Source organism: Diceros bicornis, chromosome 6 (assembly GCF_020826845.1).
Source record: "Diceros bicornis minor isolate mBicDic1 chromosome 6, mDicBic1.mat.cur, whole genome shotgun sequence".
NCBI lineage: Eukaryota > Metazoa > Chordata > Mammalia > Perissodactyla > Rhinocerotidae > Diceros > Diceros bicornis.
In genome coordinates, this window is record NC_080745.1 from 41614433 (window position 1) to 41634399 (window position 19967).

The 19967-nt window shown below is 37.9% G+C and overlaps 1 protein-coding gene across 1 annotated transcript in view; it reads right to left on the reverse strand.

The window, feature by feature from the left end:
- Positions 1-19967, reverse strand: part of REEP3 (receptor accessory protein 3) — a 97365-nt gene that overhangs the window by 25396 nt on the left and 52002 nt on the right. Inside the window, exon 3 of the mRNA XM_058543370.1 lies at positions 591-667. Within this exon, the coding sequence (XP_058399353.1) occupies positions 591-667 (77 nt within the window). The remainder of the gene's footprint in view (positions 1-590; positions 668-19967) is intronic.

Below are 19967 nucleotides of genomic sequence, written 5' to 3' on the forward strand. Positions count from 1 at the left end.
TTAATTTAATTTTGTCTCAGCTATTTGGAACAGAGGAGCCAGGGAGCTGGTGGTGAGTGGGTGTCCACGTGGATGCTGACGTCATCCAGTCTCAATGTTTGCAGATGAGAGTTTTAAGGGTGGGAAGGGAGTCCTAAAACCGGATGCTGTGGGCTTCAAAAGAGGAGTCTGTTTAGGAAGTAGTCTTAATGTTTGTAGATGAGAGTTTTAACGGTGGGGAGGGAGTGCTAAAACCAGATGCTGTGGGCTTCAAAAGAGGAGTTGTTTAGGAAGTGATAAGGAAAAATAGCCTGAAGTCATCAGCGTAGAAAAAGGACAAATGACAACCAAGTTTCTCTATTGCAAGATACTGGCAGGTGTGTGGGAGATGGGCAGGGCGTGGCACTTGGGGAGAAGAATGAGCTGCCTTTATTTGAGGGGCACTGTAAGGAAAGTAATGTTCTTATGGGGAAACCAGATGAAGAAAATGAGACATTGGATAATTAGGTAACTTGATCAAATTCACTTAGTTACCAGCCAGAACAGAAAAAGAACTCAGGACACCTGAGAATGAGTCTTTAGTCTGGCCCTTTCTCAATACTAGAACTTACCAAGCAACTGTCTGATCTGCTATTGTTTCAATCACAGTATAGAGAGCAAAAACAATCCAGTACATCATCCATCGAACCTGGAAATAATAAAAATACTTATGAAATAATAGACTAAAATTATACACAACTCGGAATAATTATATATATGTCACATATATTTCTAGATATATGGTATGTTGGATCAAACGCAGAAGGTGATGGTTTCATTCTCAACAGGTTTTATGTCTGAGTTCCTCACATCATTGCATCAATAGTCTTCGGATACAAGAATCAAAGAATAACAAATCTCTAGGCCTGATACAATGTAATGTAGGAATCTGAATGAAAGAATTGGAAAAATAGGATACATTTTTCTTAACTGGAGGAAAATTCTTTAAAAGATCTTATTCTTATCTACATGCTTCTTTATTTGCTATTTATTTATTATATAAATAATATAGTATAATATGATATGGCCATCTTTAATCTTTATTAGTCTTTTAAATTTTGCATTCCTTATTTCTCAATATATAGAAACTGTTCAGAAACCAAAGAACATTCCTGGGTTTGTTACATCTATAAGTCTAGTCACCCAGTTGGAAAGTCTAAGGTTAATGTCTTCTCCCTCTTCCCCTACATATAAGCCTGTAACGTCTCACACATCCTTTTCCTTCTACTCCAGTACCACGATGGTTGCTGCAATAGAACGAATGTTTGTGTCCCCACCCCCCCCAACCCCCAATTCACCTGTTGAAATTGTAACCCCAAACGTGTATTAGGAGGTGGGGCCTTTGGGAGGTGATGAGGTCATGAGGGTGGAGTCCTCATGAATGGGATCAGTATCCTTCTAAAAAGGGCCCCCAGAGAGCTCTCTCGCCCCTTCCACCATGTGAGGACACAGTGAGAAGACGGCTGTCCAGGAACCAGGAAGTGAGTCCTCACCAGACATGGGATCTGCTGGCACCTTGATCTCGGACTTACCAGACACCAGAACTGTGAGAAATAAATTTCTGTTGTTTATAAACCACCCAGTCTATGTATTTTTGTTATAGTAGTCTGAGTGGACTAAGACAGTAGTTCAGGACATTTTTACCTCTTGCCTGGGAACAGAGCATCCTAACTGGTTCCTGAGACTCTGGTGTCTCTTTGTACCAATCCTTTTCATAGAATGCTGCCAAATTAATTTTTTTTGAACTCATTCCACCAAATTTACACCTTTCCACCTACTAGAGTGTACAGACTCTCTTATCTCTCAAGTAGGTTGGATTTTCATTAAGGATTAAAATCTCTGCTCTTCTGCTCAGTATTATAACAATAGCTAATACACAAAACCATGCCGACTATGGACTAGGGACTGTACTAAGTGCATGACATATATTAATTCATTTACTCCCCACGACAACATTACAAGGTAGGAAACAGTTATTTCCACTATAGGTACAGAAACAGTGGCACAGAGAGGTAAAATGACATGCTCAAGGTCATTTAGCCAGGATTTGAATCCAGGCTGCCTGACTCTGGAATTTGTGCTATTAACCAATTATACCACGTAGAGAAAGAAACTGTAAGGAATTGCTGAATGTGAGTTCCAAGAATAACCACTACTTCCCTTGTTCTCATCCCAGTGAGATGACAAAAAAAATTCAGGTCTCTATAAATAGCTAGAAAACTGACCTAACTATTTAGTTTTAATACAGATGCCTGTTTGGATATTCCAGAGACAATATGAAACTATAACTCAAGTAGCTTTTACATTTTCTGTTTACATGAACAAATCAATTAAAAATAGCCATGAATAACTTTTGAAGTAATGTATTGTGAAATAAGAATAATACCAATTTACTCTAATTCATAGAGACTCCAGAAAGCTTAAAAAATTTGCCCAAAGCAAATAATAGGGCATATTATCTATTTTTGAAACACAAGGAAACTGATTTATAAGATTATCATCTCAAGTTTTAAAAAAAGGCCAAAAATTCTTTTTAGTTTTTCACTTTTCTTGAGTTCTCTTAAATCCTTCACTGCTGCCAATTTCAAGCTTTTCTCCAAGTATGGGGATTTTCTTCCAGGGCTAAAATCCTACGTATATTTTCTCCCACCCCTCCCTTTTTAAAGGAAAGTGATGCTCTCATATGAGTTCATTTACTTAGCCTTTCCAAATCCAAACACTAATTTAGTACTTTTACCTTTCAACTGTATTCACAAAGTTATCTTTTACCCTGATTGACTATAAGCCTCCCCCACAAAAGAAATGAAGAAAAAAGACTACAACCAGAAGGATGAGCTTTTATAAAGCTAGAAGGGACCTTGGAGGTGACCAAGCTTTTTAAAACTATACAACCCTTTACTGGAAAAAACTGGGCCTTTATTGGAAGAAACTTGGGCCAGCTCGGTGCCAGAGTGGTTAAGTTCACGAGTTCTGCTTTGGCAGCCCAGGGTTCGCCAGTTTGGATCCTGGGCGTGGACCTACTCACCACTCATCAAGCCATGCTGAGGCAGTGTCCCACATAGAAGAACTAGAAGGACCTACAACTAGGATATACAACTATGTACTGGGGCTTTGGGGAGAAAAAAAGAAAAAGAGGAAGATTGACAACAGATTTAGCTCAGGGCCAATCAATTACAAGAGAAACTGCTCCTGTTGGGCCTCCCATTCTACCCACCATAGGACTCCTGAGGAGACTCCAAGAAACCCTAGTGCTCCATGGGGCAGAGTGTGAAAACAAATAACATAGCAAACTGCTCTCACTTAATTGAGGGCCTAAATAAGTAAATTGTGTGAGGTCACTGAGCTAGGAAATGGCTGAAGGAGGTGCAGTCTGCCTTGAAGCCTGAACAAGGCAGCTTCTCAAACAAGCGGCTGCCATCAGTCCCACCTTTTCAGGTCTCTTCCTCTCCTGTACACAGCACAGGGATTTCAGTGTAAACATTATCACCATCTTTCCCAGGAAAGTGGAGGTTTAAATTAAATTGTGTCTCTCACAGAAAGTTTAGCAAACTTTCAGAAAAATAAAATTATTTAAGTCAATGCCTGTTAACTTTTCATTATTTCACTTTGTGATTTTCCAAATGGATAACAACTATAAATAATACTCCACAAAGAGTCATAATATACCTGTTAATAGAGTCAAGTAGAGGTGAAAGGCACTGCTGTTTGGTGATACTCCCTAAACAATTAGTTCTCGAGTGGATTAGAGCCCACAGATTTCAAAACCACTCTCACTTCAGTAAAGTCAAGTGCTTATTCAGTTATTAATAACCCAATTAATATTAATTAATTTATTAATATATACATTATGTTAAAATTAAATTAATTATAATTTATATTTATATATTAATAACATACTAATAACAAATGAAGTTATTAAATTAATTTAAAACCCCACAAAATAAATATGTACTTTAAAATATATAATGTTTATCTCTAAAAAAACAAAACATTTATTTAGGTTTTGAAAATATTTAATAATGTCAAAAATAAAAGAAGAAGAAGGAGGCCAGGCCTTTTTAGTTAAAAAACAACAAACCATCCAATCATTAGGGTATTCCTGGACATTTTCCTGGGGTATTGGCTACAATTTCATATAAGCAAAATTCCACGGTTTTAATTTGTCTTTAATGAATAAATTCTTTGACAATCTGCTCTCTTAAACTTATGGATTTTTGGTTCTCTTTACCAGAAATATGGACCTTAAATATAGCTGAATCTAGGCAATAATTAAATGAACTCAATGAGCATGTGTTATTCATGGGAGTAACCACAAAGAAAGTTAACCTTGAAAAGATATTCCTTTCCTTTTTCTATTAATGGATTTGGTTGTGATTTTATACCAAATGATTACTCAACAAAGCTTTTCTAAAACTATACCTCAAGGTTGCTCAGCCTACTGTTTAAGGTTTTGCCCAAGGGAAATAACAGAAAGAAGGTCAAAACAAAAGAAAAGAAAAAAAGAAGAGAGCAAGTCACAAAATTATAAGTATAATTAAATACGTGAAGATAAAATATTATTTAGATCAACAGAAAAAATCAACAACAAAATGCAATACTAAAACCAAAAATTGGTAGGAAAATAATCACATTGACAATCTTATGAATGTATATAACCAAATGTAATAGAAATAAGTGCTACTAAAATGTTATGCAAATAAAAGTAAGTTCACAGGTAACTTTAATAAACCACAATCTACCTTTCAAGTTACTGGGGGAAAAGGTTAAAGGCATCATCTTTATTTGGTAAAATTTATGTTCTTGGGAAAGTGGGAACAAATAGTATTTCCCTTCAGTTCAGAGATAATTGGTAAAATCAATAAACTTGTTTAGATCTCTTCACGAGAACAACGAGTAATAAGAAAGCTGTACTCAACTTTGTCCTAAAAGTGTCTTTGATCCCAGGGAACTGAATTATCCAACAAGGTGAAGCTTATACCTATAAGCACTAAGATGGATACACACATCCCACTTTTGATTAATCCTTCATATGAAACATAATTTAGACAATTCTTAAGGATTCAGGCAGCATCATGACATATAACATTCATGGATACAACTGTAGCAAACCCTACCTACTCCATGTCATGGGAATAGAAACATGAAGCTTCTGTCCTCAAGGATTTAACATTTTACTGGGGAGAAAAACGAGTAAATATCTGTGTTTTATAAAAAACAAACGTTCTGCTGTTTTTACTATATTCAATGCACTAGCTCCCAGTATGAGTTAAGATTGCAAAAATTTGAGGAAAGCTTACTAAAGGGACTATTTATAAAGCTGTGGGCAAGATTCAGGAAAACCAATAAAGGGTAGCGGCACACCCACTGTTGAGCTAGCAACAGCAGGAACTGGCATGTCTCCTAGGTGTGAAGGAGGGAGGAGAGGGCAAGGTTTCCTGGAATCAGAGAGGGTAACGGGAGGGGAGAGCTGTAGCCTTAGGTAGACAGTCACTGATAACCCGTGGAGGCAGCGGGGAAGCGGAGAGCACAACACTCTGACCTCATGCTCATCCTGCATTCTCATCTTATGCAGGACCCTCTCATGAGCCAAACCCAAAGAGAAGCCAGAGATGATGTCATTGTATTGATCAGCCTCCTGGGCCATAAACAAGGCAGGGAAACTCCACTGGAGGGGCAGTTGGAAGTTCCCAGCACTACTCAGCGTGTCAGCTCTTTGAAACATATCCAGAATCGAAGTCATTTCTCATCACTTCCACAGATATCTCCCCAGCCCAGATGACCATCATCTCCTGTCTGGATTACTTCCAAGAATGTCCTAACTGATCACCCTGCTTTTCTGAGTCTATTCTGCATACAGCAGTCAGAGTGTCTCTTTAAAACAGAAGCCAAATCATGTCATTCCTCTGCTCAAACTCCTCTGATGGCCCCCATCAGAATTCTTATCTAGAAGGCCTTAAGGATCTGGCAGTGCCTACCTCTCTGGCCTCATCTGCTGTCCCCTGTGTGCTGATATGCTCCTGCCTCAGGGCCTCAGTACATGCCGTTTCCTTGCCTGAAATGCTCTTCCCCCAGTTATCCAGGTGGATAGCCTTCTCACTTGCTTCAGGCCTCTGCTGAAGTATTTATCCGAGAGGCCTTTCCCGATCACCTTGGTTAAAACATCAATGTCCTCCTATCTCCCTTATCCTGACTTATTTTTCTGTTTAGCACATATCAAATATCAGAGACACATCTAACAAATACTTACTTCTTTTTTTCCCTGCCTTTTGCTACTAGAATGTAAACTCCAACAGGACAAAGAAGTTTATTTTGTTCACTGCTGAATCCCTGTGCCTGGCTCAATAAATACATGTTGGTGAATTGTTGAATGGATATAGGGCTGCACGGAGCTTAGCGTGCTCCTTTTCGTAAGCAATGCAAAAAGCTAGACGGTAGATAGGAGGTAAAGACATGATGAGTAAATATAAACTAGTCTTTTAAGAGATCTGGTTTAAAAAGAAAAAAAGGAGAGGGGGGAATAAAAAATAGCACAAAGCAAAACAAAAGCAGGTTTACATCCTCAAGGATTGAACATTTTACTGGGGAGATAATGAGATTCAAATTATGAGAAAGCAGGATTACTTTATAGAACAAGATCCCGGATGAAATAGACAAGAATAAGATTAGAAAAAGAGTGGGCTCAAGAAAAAAGCCAGGATGCATCTTCCTCTGAGATAGGAAGAAAACAGCGGCAGTGTTGGGAAGAGGGGTGAAGTGGTTCATAGTTGAGGATGTGTATTTTTACTCTGCGGTGGGACAGCAGGTCATCTTTTAAGGCTGGCGATAGGTGGGAAGGACACTGGATTTGAGAAGAGCAGTAAAGGTTTAGAAAAGATGTTTATATGGATGGGAAAGGGAAAGGGACCCGCCTAGGGTAAAAATGGAATAAATTATGTGACCAAGAATGCCCTCAGCTGCTCTAGGGGTTAGAGCTAGGGGGCTGCAATGAAAGGTATAGGACAGTGAAATAAGAGAGGGATGGAGGTGACAGCTTGCTGTCCATAAAAAGGCATAATAACAGAGTTGTAGCTGGAGAGTGCCCAGCCCGGGCTGGTGCTTCTCAGCCCCCTTTTCAGGGTAGGTGGGACCATGTGTCCAGTTCTCACAAACAGAATATGAGCCGAGGCTTTGGAGAAGTGAGTGTGTCACCCCCATAGGCTCTTCCCCCTCTGCTGGCTGGGAGGGCAGGAAGCAGAATCACCTTGGAATCTATGTGTTGAAGATGGGCAGAGCCCCAGTTCTTCTTAAATGGTTGCGTGAGAATTCCTTGCTGAAATGAACACTAATCTGGACTGTTATGTGAAAGAGAAATACATTTCTACATTCCTTCGGCCACTGCATTTTTGTTGCACATTATAATTATAGCAGCTTAGCTTACTCTAATATGAAAAGTTTTACTCTAATCTCTGTGGAGATGGAGAGAACAAGGCCATAATAGCAATGGTTCCAGAATTCGGTAGGCATTGGTCATAGTGCTAGTGGTTGCCATCTGCTGCATGGCTAATGCCTGGTTGGTGGTGATGGGTGCTACTACCGCAATGATCTGGAAATGGAGAAGATGACTACTATTTTAAGAAACTCTGGTTAAGATACCCCCAGGGGACTCTCAGAAGTGTTTGGGAAGAAATCTGGAGGAAAGGAAAGATTGATGTTCTCATGCAGCAGATTGGGGCAGAGCCAGAGAAATATTACTTTAAATTACTACTGTGATCCCTTGGCAAGTGTGGCTTCTATCTGTGTGAATTTGTTAGTTATCATCTGTGTTGTCAGTATACATTATACATGCCTTCAGTGGCAATCCCCTTCAATAGGCCAAGAAATCAAATAAGCTTGTTAGAAATATGCATAAAGTTTAAAGTAAATACATTCTTAAATTTATTTATTTATTTATTTTTTCCCCCAAAGCCCCAGTAGACAGTTGTATGTCATAGTTGCACAGTCTTCTAGTTGCTGGATGTGGGACGCGGCCTCAACATGGCCAGAGAAGCGGTGCGTTGGTGCGCGCCCGGGATCTGAACCCGGGCCGCCAGCAGCGGAGCGCGCGCACTTAACCACTAAGCCATGGGGCTGGCGCCTAAAGTAAATACATTCTGAACGGTAGGTTAAGACATACAAAGAATGAAGTGCTTAAAAGTCAGTGGGAAGACTACATGAAAAAAGTCAGTGGGAAGACTACATGAAAAAAGACTACCATGGTCTATTTTGCTTACTTTGCCTTGTTTTCTTTCCCAAGGGCACCTAACGCCTAGTACAGTACCTAGCCCAAAAAAAAAGCTCAAAAATACTTATTAAAAGAATTAGTGACTTGAGCTAACCTACAAGCCAGACTGTGATTTCCATTTTCCCTAATTATTTGGTAATAAACTTTTTTTTTGAATTAGTCACAATGAAATGGCAATCATTTTTATCTTGGAACACTTTACCCACTATACTCTCCATGACTAGAGAAATGTGATGAATATTTTAATTTAAAATAAAATATTTATAGGGGCCGGCCTGGGGTTCGCCGGTTTCAGACCCCGGGGCGCGCACCGACGCACCGCTTGGCAAGCCATGCTGTGGTGGCATCCCATAAAAAGTGGAGGAAGATGGGCACAGATGTTAGCCCAGGGCCAGTCTTCCTCAGCAAAAAAAGAGGAGGATTGGTAGAGGTTAGCACAGGGCTGATCTTCCTCACACACACACACACACACAAAAATAAATAAATAAATAAATAAAATTAAATATTTATAAATAAAAGATTCCTCAAATGGAATCTTAAAATAATTTAAATATCAAAATGAATTTATTTTCCAAGAAAATATACTCTTACAATTAGACAAATTCTTTTGAAAATTATGGAATCATCCGTGATAGAACACCATAGTATCTAAAATTACATTCTGGCTTATACAGTGCATGGATCAGATTATCCTGCTTAACAAGCCAGCACTTGCTTTATTATTACTCAAAATGCATAAGGCTTTTATAAAGATTTAGCATTTCAGAAACCCAGACAGTCATGTGACGGTGTTCTTAGCTTTACTCTCTCAGAGGAATTAGAGGATATTTTAAGCCTGAGTGAATACTATAAAATGAGCATACTCATAGGCTAAATTTACTATCACAAGTCCATGCTCCATTTAATCGGTATGCATTTACCTATTCCTGATGCTGAAAGAAAAGTAGGCCTCCTTTCATGATTTTTTAACATTTTTCAACAAAACTAGTTTTATGATTTACATTCTTAGACAAAACTTTTATGAAACTGATTTAGATCCCAGAACAAATAAATAAAACACACAAAAAGTGAATTGCAACTGTAAAATAATCCTCATGATTTCCATCACAGAAGTTGAGAGCAATGCACAGCCCCAAATATATAAAGGAATATCATGTTCTGGGGGGAGGCACGTTGCTGTAGATTTACTAGAGTTACAAATAATAGTGGTTATGGCATATTAATTAAAAAGTATTTTTCTTAACTTGTATCTTCATATAACCTATTTTTGCAATGCTATGAGCAGTGTGATATTATGACAGCAATGATATTAACAATAATATATGTTCAATGATACAACTGTACTAAATTATCCTTGCACGAGGAAAAGAAAAAATAAAATGACATTAATTTGATAAATATTACTTAGGGCCTATTATAAACAAAGCCCTTTGACATGAAATAGTTACAAACCTCGGATATCAGGGTTTTCCCTTCCCCAAGAAGCTTTCATGGGAGGGATTAGTACAGGAAGACACATAAAAGGATAAGAATAGGTGATTACCAACACAATGTTTGATCCAACATATAACTACTACTATTTTATTATATATTATACATTATTCATTTGCCTTGTATGAATGAAATTTCTTCACTACGAAATTTCTTCAAATGAAAGCCTTCCCTGATAACCCCATCCCCTCTAAAGGTCATATATAATCTTTGTGCATTGTACCTTCCCTTTGTAGCACGCACATCTGTGTAATGGTTTGTATAACATCTGCCTCTGCTGTTTGACTATAACCGACAGGGACGAAAATTGCCTTTTCATCACCATGTTCCCAGGACCTAGCACCCTGTGCCTGGGAAAGCAAGCACAGAGAAAGCCTTTTACTTAGTTTCTGAATTTTAAGGTTTCAGTTGACGTAAGATTCAAACAAGTAACTCTGGACTGCAAAGCAGTTTATAATATATTAGTCTACTTGGTCAAAGTTGTTTTCAAAGTTATCAGAGATTAAACAACTTTCCGACATCTCTTAATTTCAGATTCTTTGAATCATAAAGCAGTTAATGCTGGTCTTTAAGAAAAAATGAAAAATTACATCTGCCTAATGATTTCAATTACAACCACACTAAGTCAATCCAGAGCATAAAATGCTAAAATATGTTTCACTGGGGAAAAAAATCTTTGCTGAGTCTGAAAAGAAATAAACACTGCTGAATTTCAGACCACCCAAAGAGAACTTTATTTTCTGACCATTATTAGTTATTTACTCAAGTCAATTCACCAAAAACATTCATTCTACACCACAATTCAGAGACAACAGAGGGACCTTCTAATATGGGATTCTTTAGAAATAGTATAGAGTTGAAAAGATTTCTCCTGTTTCATTAATATTATGCAATAATTTGGTTACTTCATAATGACTTTTTCCTCATTAAAAGCAAAGAGGAACAAAATGTGAGAAATCAAATAGAAAAACTGCCTCTTTCATCCAACCCAGATGGCTCAGTTATGGGATTTTTCCCAGAGCTGTGCCAAGTTAGAAGCATGCTTGAAAATAAGCTAGTTGAAGTTCAATCCAAAGTGAATAGAGACCATGGCTGAAAACGAAGTTTTTTTTTTTAAAGAAGGGGCATGTGTTGGTGGCGAATATGTTAGGCTAGGACTGATTTGGGCTTTCTCAACTTTGGGATACTTCCTCCCCCACTGCCCCATCTGAGAATGTCTTAACTTTCTACAGCTCCCCAGGACTCAGATGTTTGGGAGTGACACTTCCAGATGCTGAACTCACAGCAACAGGGTTTACCTGAAATTTCTGGGTACCACTGCCAAAGATCTCACACAATATTCTGTTGCTCTGAAGGAGAAAGCCTCATGTTATACAGACGTATCTGGTGTTAAAATAAATTAAAAAGGGGTAGATTGTAAATAGAAATGGATACCTCTGTCACAATATTGCCTTGGTCTTCCTCAGTGCCCTTGAATCACAGAAGCCCCATGTATCTCATCCCTGACCTCAGTAGTTTGAGGAGCTTGAGAGAAGGAAAAAGTGCAAAAACGTTTAATAACTAAATGATAACGAATTAAAAAGGAGTGTTGAAAAGAAGATGTAGAAAGCAGGAACTGCTTATGGAAACTGTTTCAGGAGCAGAATTTAGGAAAGAATAACCTCTCAGTCCAAAATAACTCTCTCCATCCACACTGGCTGAGAATTCACATTTCACATTTAATATTTTTATAGTCCTATTGATTTATTTGAGATAATAAATATTTGTAAGAGACACAGTTCCCTTTCAATAGCACCACACAGAATTTCTCAGGATTTTAGCATGGGAAAGAGCCTATTCAGATAGAGAGGGGTAAACTGGATAAAATGGCCATCCTATGGGTCATTCAAGTTTCCATGGTAAATTGTCATCCTACCTTCTTTTTTCCCTTAGTCTTCTCAAAGTCTTGGCCCATTACATTTCCTACTTGAGGCATTCTCAAGGACTGGCACCACTTGTTAGGCACCTAGGTCCCTCAGTTCCTCATCCATCTTTACACGGTCAGTTCCATCTTGCTATTTCTACACGTGAACTAACCTAGCCACTACAAGGTCTGCTTCTGTTTCCAGGTGACTGGCAAGACTATGACTGACATAGTAAATGAAAAATTTCATTCTTCAGGTAAGATACCACTCTTTATATACAAGTTGTAGCGTTATATTATAGGCTCGATATCATACTTTAAACATACAATAATCATTCAAACAGTAAGAACCAGCCTTTATGATACTGGGACCACATGGTCTTACCAAGAAGCAAAGACTGATACAAAAAACACTCGAGGACAATAAATCTCTGTCATGATTGAAAATGAACCTCTGTTCTCAAATTACTTTCCTTTAAAAGCACATGCAGTCAACCTCACAGAGAGAACTGAGGTTCATATTGGGGTGAGTGGAGAGAGAGGCAAGTAATAGTGCACAGGATACTGGGGGTAAGGAAGGGCTGGCTGAGCGCCAGAGTGCAGGACAGCATGAAGGCCCTGGTTCAACACAGTGAGAAGAACAAAGAGGCTGGAGAAAGGTGCAGAAAGTAAAGTGGATGACTCTAAAGGGAAACTTTACTGACACAGAAATTTTGTGTATGGCTAGCCCTACAACACGGAAACTAGGAGAAAGTCCAACTCAATATTCTTCCCCACCTAACTGTATCATATGGTTGATTTTGTTAAAATACTATTTTTCTATAACATATTCCAAGTTGTTAATCAGTCCATTTACACACAGGTGTTTCTAAAACAAACTTTTTGTTATTTAGTGCCCGTCTGCATACATAAAAATATTAAAAAAGCATGATGTGGTAATTATTCAATTTTCACAATAAAATAAGCTATCTCTTAATGGTTTTCCACTTGGCTGTGGACAAGAATCATCTGGGGATTAAAAAAAATTGTATAAATTTCTAGGGCCCATATCACAATATGCAGAGAGAGGGCAGCTAAGTCTTTAAAATTTAAGGTAATCTCCATGAGTGTTTTTGATGTGTAATCAGAGTTGAGAACATGTACAAAATTTTTGCTACTTGAATTGTGGTCTACAGACCATTAGCATCACCTGGGAACTTGCTGGAAATGCAGAATCTCAAGGCCAGGCCATACCTACTAAATCAGAATCTGCATTTTAACAACATCCGAGAGGGATTCATATGCTCACTCAAATTTGAGAAGTACTGCAGCGGGAGGCTGTTCTGCGTGTGTCCTGACAATGTTACCTAGAGGAAGGTGGAATCATTCACGAAGAGAATATAAAAAGAGCTTTGGGTTTGGAGAAAAGATGATGAACTCAGTTTTATGTGATAATTTGTTCAATGTAAACATTTAAAATGCACCCTTATTTTCATCACACTATTTAGGCACATTATCACTTAAAAAAATACCAAAAAATAGAGGCCGGCCTGGTGGTGCAAGCTGTTAAGTGTGCGGGCTCCGCTGCAGTGGCCCAGGGTTTGCCGGTTCGGATCCCCGGCACGTACCGACGCACTGCTTAGTAAGCCATGCTGTGGTGGTGTCCCATATAAAGTGGAGGAAGATGGGCATGGATGTTAGCCCAGGGCCAGTCTTCCTCAGCAAAAAAAAAGAGGAGGATTGGCAGATGTTAGCCCAGGGCTGATCTCCTCACACACAAAAAAAACCAAAAAATAGAAAAAGTTGGGCCTTTAGCCCACCTCTCAGAGGCACTGTTTGTGGCCATCAATTGAGCCGAGAAAAGCTTTAAGCAAACTACTGAGGCAAGGGCAGCCTAAGGTTCTTCTACCCCGAAGGTCCATGAGGAACGTCCCTGTTGTCTACTTGTTCCAAGAACCCAGATTTATTTGGACACTCCGCTTGGTGGAGACTCACTCCCTTCCCAAGGAGGAAGTGCCTTTAGATTCTCCTCCCTAAGAGTAAATCCAAATCTGCCTCCTACAGAGAGAAGGTAAGAAAGTTGATTAGTAGGCTGAAATTATATTCAAATATCATGTCAATGGCAAAAACTTCTCCAGTTGGCTCCAATAATTTATTTAGACAATCTTCTTAAGTATATAAAATAATAAAACTAAGTGTTAGAGCTTTTAAAAGCTACCTGTTGGAAACCTTTAGAAGTTATTACTATAATATTTTAAAATAAAACTACTCAACTCAATCTGTTTCTATGACTTTTCAAGACCTTTTGAGGATTTTTTCCATTTTACCTGCAGAGTTTGGATCTGCGGTCTAAAGAAAAGGAATCAGTCTATAAGCATTCTGATAGCCAAAAGAGAGAAAATTTTATGTATTTGTATAATATAATTCAATGTATTAATTTTTTTATAGTCTTTCAAAAGAACGTCATCTTTTTACATTTTTATTACATTGCTATTACATCTCTCTCAAGTGCTTTTAAAATTACACGAGGTTTTGGAGAAAGATTTTATTTTTCTTACTTAGTTAAAATCTTCAGGAACAGCTCTAGCTTTTATATTTTTAGGAGGACCTTTCACAGTGTGATGGCAATCTGGCTGACAATCTGATTATTACAGCTGTAGCTGGTAAAGCAGTATATTTCTAAAATTACATAATGGAAAGATGATGTACATATCTGAGCATTCCAAAGGTAGATTCTGGTATTGCGTAAAAGGAGAAATTTCTCTACATAAATAATGTAACCTTTAGCTAAAAAGGAAAAAGATCACGTATATCTGCTATTATTAGAAAATATTCCCTTTTAAAACAAATTTTAGGTAGTTTAATATTTTCTTTGTCACTTAAATTAGCATTACTTGCTTAAACTCTTCTCTTGTATCTCATTTTGTCAATTCTTTTTCTACTCTTCTCCCTACCTTAGCTAGTTCAAGTGTTTATCTTAGGCTTATTCAAGAGAACAACTCTTAGATACTGTAATTCTCTCAATTTTGCTTTTATTTTTATTTCTGCTTTTTAATTCTTTATTTATCCTACTTTCTTGACACATTCTTTTAATTTTGATATTTTTCTTGCTTCCTGAATTGAATGTTGCATTTTTCTTCCTCACTTTTCAAAATAAAGGCTTTTAAAGCTATTATACTCAAGAATATAAATTGTAATATGTATTACCATCATTTTTATTTTTGAATTAATCTAGTACTGTAGTTTTGATTTTCTCTTGTAGTCAATTATTATTTCTCCCTTTTGGAATTTATTGTGGGTTTTCTTCAAAGTAGTGAGGTTATGGTTTCTGAACAGACAAGGGGGAGGCAGAACACTGGCTGCCTCTGAACACAGTGCTCCCTGCAGTGAGGGTGGTGGCAGCTGAGTTTTCTAGTTGCTGTAGCTTTTATGATTTTAAGCTGTTCCATCACTAGGGATTAGGGTGGAGGTGGCTAGGCCTCCCTCCAATTTACTACTTAACAACATTTCCTTTAATGGAAACAACGGTTTCTGTCCCTGTTTTTAAAAGTCCATTTCCACTGGCACTACAGTTGGTAAAATTCTTCCTAGATATTAGCAAAAGCGTGACAGCCTCTTAGGTTTAAATGTAACTCTGAGAATTTTTTTTTCTTTGTGTATGTTTCCCAAAGCATTTGCACTGGAAGTTAGAAAAGGACAAGACCGCTGCAGATGGCTAGCTATATCTTGGCATGAAAATTGTGGGAATGCTTTCGATTTACTTCACAAAGGTCAAGGAGTACGCTAATTCACATTCTAAAATTTTAGAAGGAACTGTGTTAAACATTCATTTAAAACCCCCCACTTATATAATCTTGAATAAACTTAACGCTTGTTTCCTATAGTGGATCCATTATAATGATCCTGAGATGATCATGAAGAAATTGTTTTTAGAAAACATAATGAAGAGTATAAGTCACTTGATAATTATAACACTGTCAATTACTTAAGCAGTGAAGTTACATACTGATATGTATTACATATAAAATAAGTAAACTTGACACATCAAAAGCTAGGTTTATAAAGAATAATCATCACCTACTTTACTTTAAGTAAATCTAAGTAGATTTACTTCATTAAAGGATAGTGAATTATTCCAAGTACATTTAAATTGTGATTTTATTTATCAAAACTTGATTTACAAACAACTATAACTCAAGGCAAGGTGCACATGTATTTACTGCATGTCAGCTAAAATTAAATTTTGAAATTACTGTTAAGGATTGAAAAAATGATAATATGTGTTACTACTTTAAACCTACGTCTTATGTGAACACATTTTAAAAATCAATGTTAATGACAGAATAAACTTTCTTTGATATCACTGTATAATTCCACCACAAGTATCCCACTCAAAAAGTCCTTTTGGAAATCTGGGTAAAGATGGTAGAGTGAATATACACATTTAATTGCATCCCCACCATAAATCTCATTAAAACAACAATGAAGTGATTTTTAAAAAAGACATAAGTCCAGAAGAACATAGAAGAGAAATTTTTTGAGCTAGGAAGGAAATGGATGAATAGTAACTGACTTAGGACACCTGAGAAAACTGAATATTAAGCTGACAGTGGGCAAAACTGAGAAGCAATCCAACTCTACATTGCAGAGCTCCCAAAAGGCTCAAGAATTGGTGGCATAATTCTTGGCCAAAAAAGGCAAAAGATAGGAAGAATGGCTGTAAATTAGCTTAAGGAGCGGATGGGCCCCCAGATGCCCTCCCAATTTAGCTGTCTGGCGATGACCCTCCTTCCCCTAGCAGAACCTGGAGGCTTATTCTCTGGAAAGGGTGAATCAGGGCGTCTCTGGATTTGCAAATCTCTGGCACAGTTGAGAGTAGGGATAATAGGGATTAAGTAAAAGTTTATAAACTGAATATTAAGAGCCCCCAACCCTCATTCTCCCACCAGAATGCTAGCAACCAAGTACCTTTCAGAACGGAAGAGTCTTCTTTGACGAATCTGACTGGCACAAGAGAAAATACCTAAAGATACAGATATTGATAATTTTCCAAGGAAATGGCTGTTATGGGTTGAATTTTGTCGCCCCCAAAATATGTTGAAGTCTGTTACAGACTGAAGTGTCCCCCCCAAAATTCATATGTTGAAGCCCTAATCCCCAATGTGACTGTATTTGGAGATATGGCCTTTAAGGAGGTAATAAAGATTAAATGTCTTAAGGGTAGGGTCCTAATCTGATAGAACTGGTGTCTTTATAAGAGGAAGAGACACCAGAGATCTCTCTCTCCATGCAAGCAGAGAAGAAAAGCCGTGTGAGGACACAGGGGGAAGGTGGCCATCTATAAATGAGGAAGAGGCCTCACCAAAAACCAACTCTGATGGCACCTTTATCTTGGACTTCCAGCCTGTACAACCATGAGAAAATAAATTTGTGTTGTTTAAGCTACTCAGTGAGTAGTATTTTGTTATGGCAGCCCGAGCAGACTAATACAAAGTTCTAACCCCCAGTACCTCAGAATGTGACCTCATTTGGAAACAGGGTCACTGCAGATGCAATGAGTTAAGATGAGGTCATACTGGGCTATGGTAGGCCCTTAAACTAATATGACTGGTGTCCTTATAGGAGGAAAAGAGACTCAGAGACACAGACACAATAAGGGAGAACATCATGTGACAATAGAGGCAGAGACCAAAGTGCTGCAGCTGAAAGGTAAGGAAACACCAAAGATTGCCAGTAACCACCAGAAGGTAGAAATAGGCAAGGAAGAATTCTCAACAGGTTTCAGAGGGAGTGTGGCTCTGTCCACATCTTGATTACACACTTTTAGCTTCCAGAACCATGAGACAATAAATTACTGTTGTTTTAAGCCATTCAGCTTGTGGTACTTCCTTATGGCAGCCCTAGGAACAAATACAATTACCTAGTCAGATCACCCTATAATGAAGATCACATTCAGCAAGCCTCTTCTTGGGCGCAGGGCTTCCAATCAGCTTTTCATTATAATACTCAAATAGGAAGAACCAACCAAGAATCATCCAACATTTGAGGAAATTATACATGAAAAAAAGAGGCTGAAACAAACAAAAAAACAGAATCCAAGGGAAAGAGAGACTATGTAGAAAGGAGAACATGTCTAAAAAACTATCATTAATATCCTCAGACAAAAAAGAAGATATTTTAAACATAAAATAAGAATAGGATGCTACAGAAAAGGGAACATTCAGAAAATAAAAAGAGCTCTTAGAAATTAAACACATAGGAACAGAAATTAAAAGATGAATTGAAGAGTTCGAAGAAAAACTTGAGAAACTCTATCATAAAACAGAGCAAAAAGAAAAAGAGACAGGAAAGAGAACAGAAAGTAGAGAATCAGGCCAAGTGGCTTTAAAACTGAATAAAAGAAATCCCAGATAGAATAAATAGTGAAAATGGAGTGGAGAAAATCACTAAATAAATAATTTAAACCAAATTTCTCAGAGCTGAAGGGCAAAGGATTCCTAGATTAAAAGGATTACTGAGGGTTTAGTGAAATCGATTACAATTGACTCACACCAAGGCACATGATCATGAAATTTTAAAACAATAAAATAGGACGTAGAAAAGATCTCAAAAGCAGGTAAGAATCATAATGGCTTCTGATTTCTCCAAAACTAGAAGCTAAAAGACAATCGAGAAATGCATTCAAAATTCTGAAGGAAAATTATTTCCAACCTAGCATCTCAAAAAATTTACCTCTCATAGGGCCTTCTCAGGAAGGATGCAATTCATCAAACTGAGGAAGTAAAATAAGAAAGAGGAAGATAGGAGATTAAGAAATCAAAGGGTCTAAAGCAAGAGCCAGTTCAGAACATCTAATAGATTAGAACGCACTGAGAAGAAATTCAGATAAAACTGTGGCCAAGTTTGGGTCTAGGTTTGTAATAAGAACAGAAAATGACAAATATGTGAAAAAAAAAACAAAAACAGAAAACAAGACAATGAATAACTCCAGGGAAAACAAACTATTATGCAGGAAAAGGATGGTAATAGCAGGAAAGTGTAGAGATCAGATGCAAATAGTAGTTATATAATGAAAAATATTATATAACAGGTACCGTTATATGTCAGGTACTGATTTAAATGCGTTATGTTCATTAACTCATATAATCCTTTTTTTTTCTTTTTTTGTGAGGAAGACTAGCCCTGAGCTAACATCCGATGCCAGTCCTCCTCTTTTTGCTGAGGAAGATTGGCCCTGGGCTAACATCTGTGCCCATTTTCCTCTACTGTATTTATTTATTATTTTTGTGAGGAGGACTAGCCCTGAGTTAACATCTGATGCTATCCTCCCCTTTTTTCTTGAAGAAGATTGGCCCTGGGCTAACATCTGTGCCCATCCTCTTCTGCTTTATATGAGATGCCACCACAGCATGGCTTAGCAAGCGGTGCGTTGGTGCACGCCCAGGATCCGAACCTGTGAACCTCGGGCTGCCGCAGCGGAGTGTGTGCACTTAAACGCTGCGCCACCGGGCCGGCCCCCATCTTCCTCTACTTTATATGGGACGCCACCACAGCATGGCTTGACAAGCGATGCCTCGGTGCGCGCCCAGAATCTGAACCTGCAAACTCTGGGCTGCCGAAAGCGGAGAGCACACGCTTAACTGCTGTGGCACCGGGCCCGCCCCCCTATGCATATAATCCTCACAACTACCTGAGGAGGTAAGTACTACTACTGTTCTCATTTTACATATAAGGAAATTAAAGCACAGAAAGGTCAGATAACTTGCTCAAAGATACAGCTAGTAATGGGTAGGGGTAGGACGATAACCCAGGCGGCCTGGTTCTAGATGCTGTGTTCTTTATCTCTATATTCTACTGCTCTTTCTAACTTAGCCTAAAGAATGTAAATATGGAATATTGATCCAATCCAAATTACACCGTAATGACACTGGAAAGCTATAGGGACAGGGAAATATGCATGTGTATAGTGACATTGGGTAACCACTAAATCATTTTTAATAGAAGGAAGTCAACTGATGAGGTCCATCTGAAAAATTAAGAAACTGGAATATAAGCATGTTAATTAGAATGTGGAAATAAATACTAAAAGATTCAGGTAAAAGAGCTGAAAGTAGTTGCTGTTAGCGAGTTAGAAATAGGGATGAGGATGATGAACTGTTGTTTTTCATAAAAAGCCTTGGAAAACTGTTTGACTTTTTAAATTATAAGTATAACTTTGATAAATATAAAAACTAAATTAAAGTAGATCAGAATGGAAAATATACAGGCATGTGGCCTGACAAAACTAATTTTCAAAAACCTCACCTTAATCAGTGG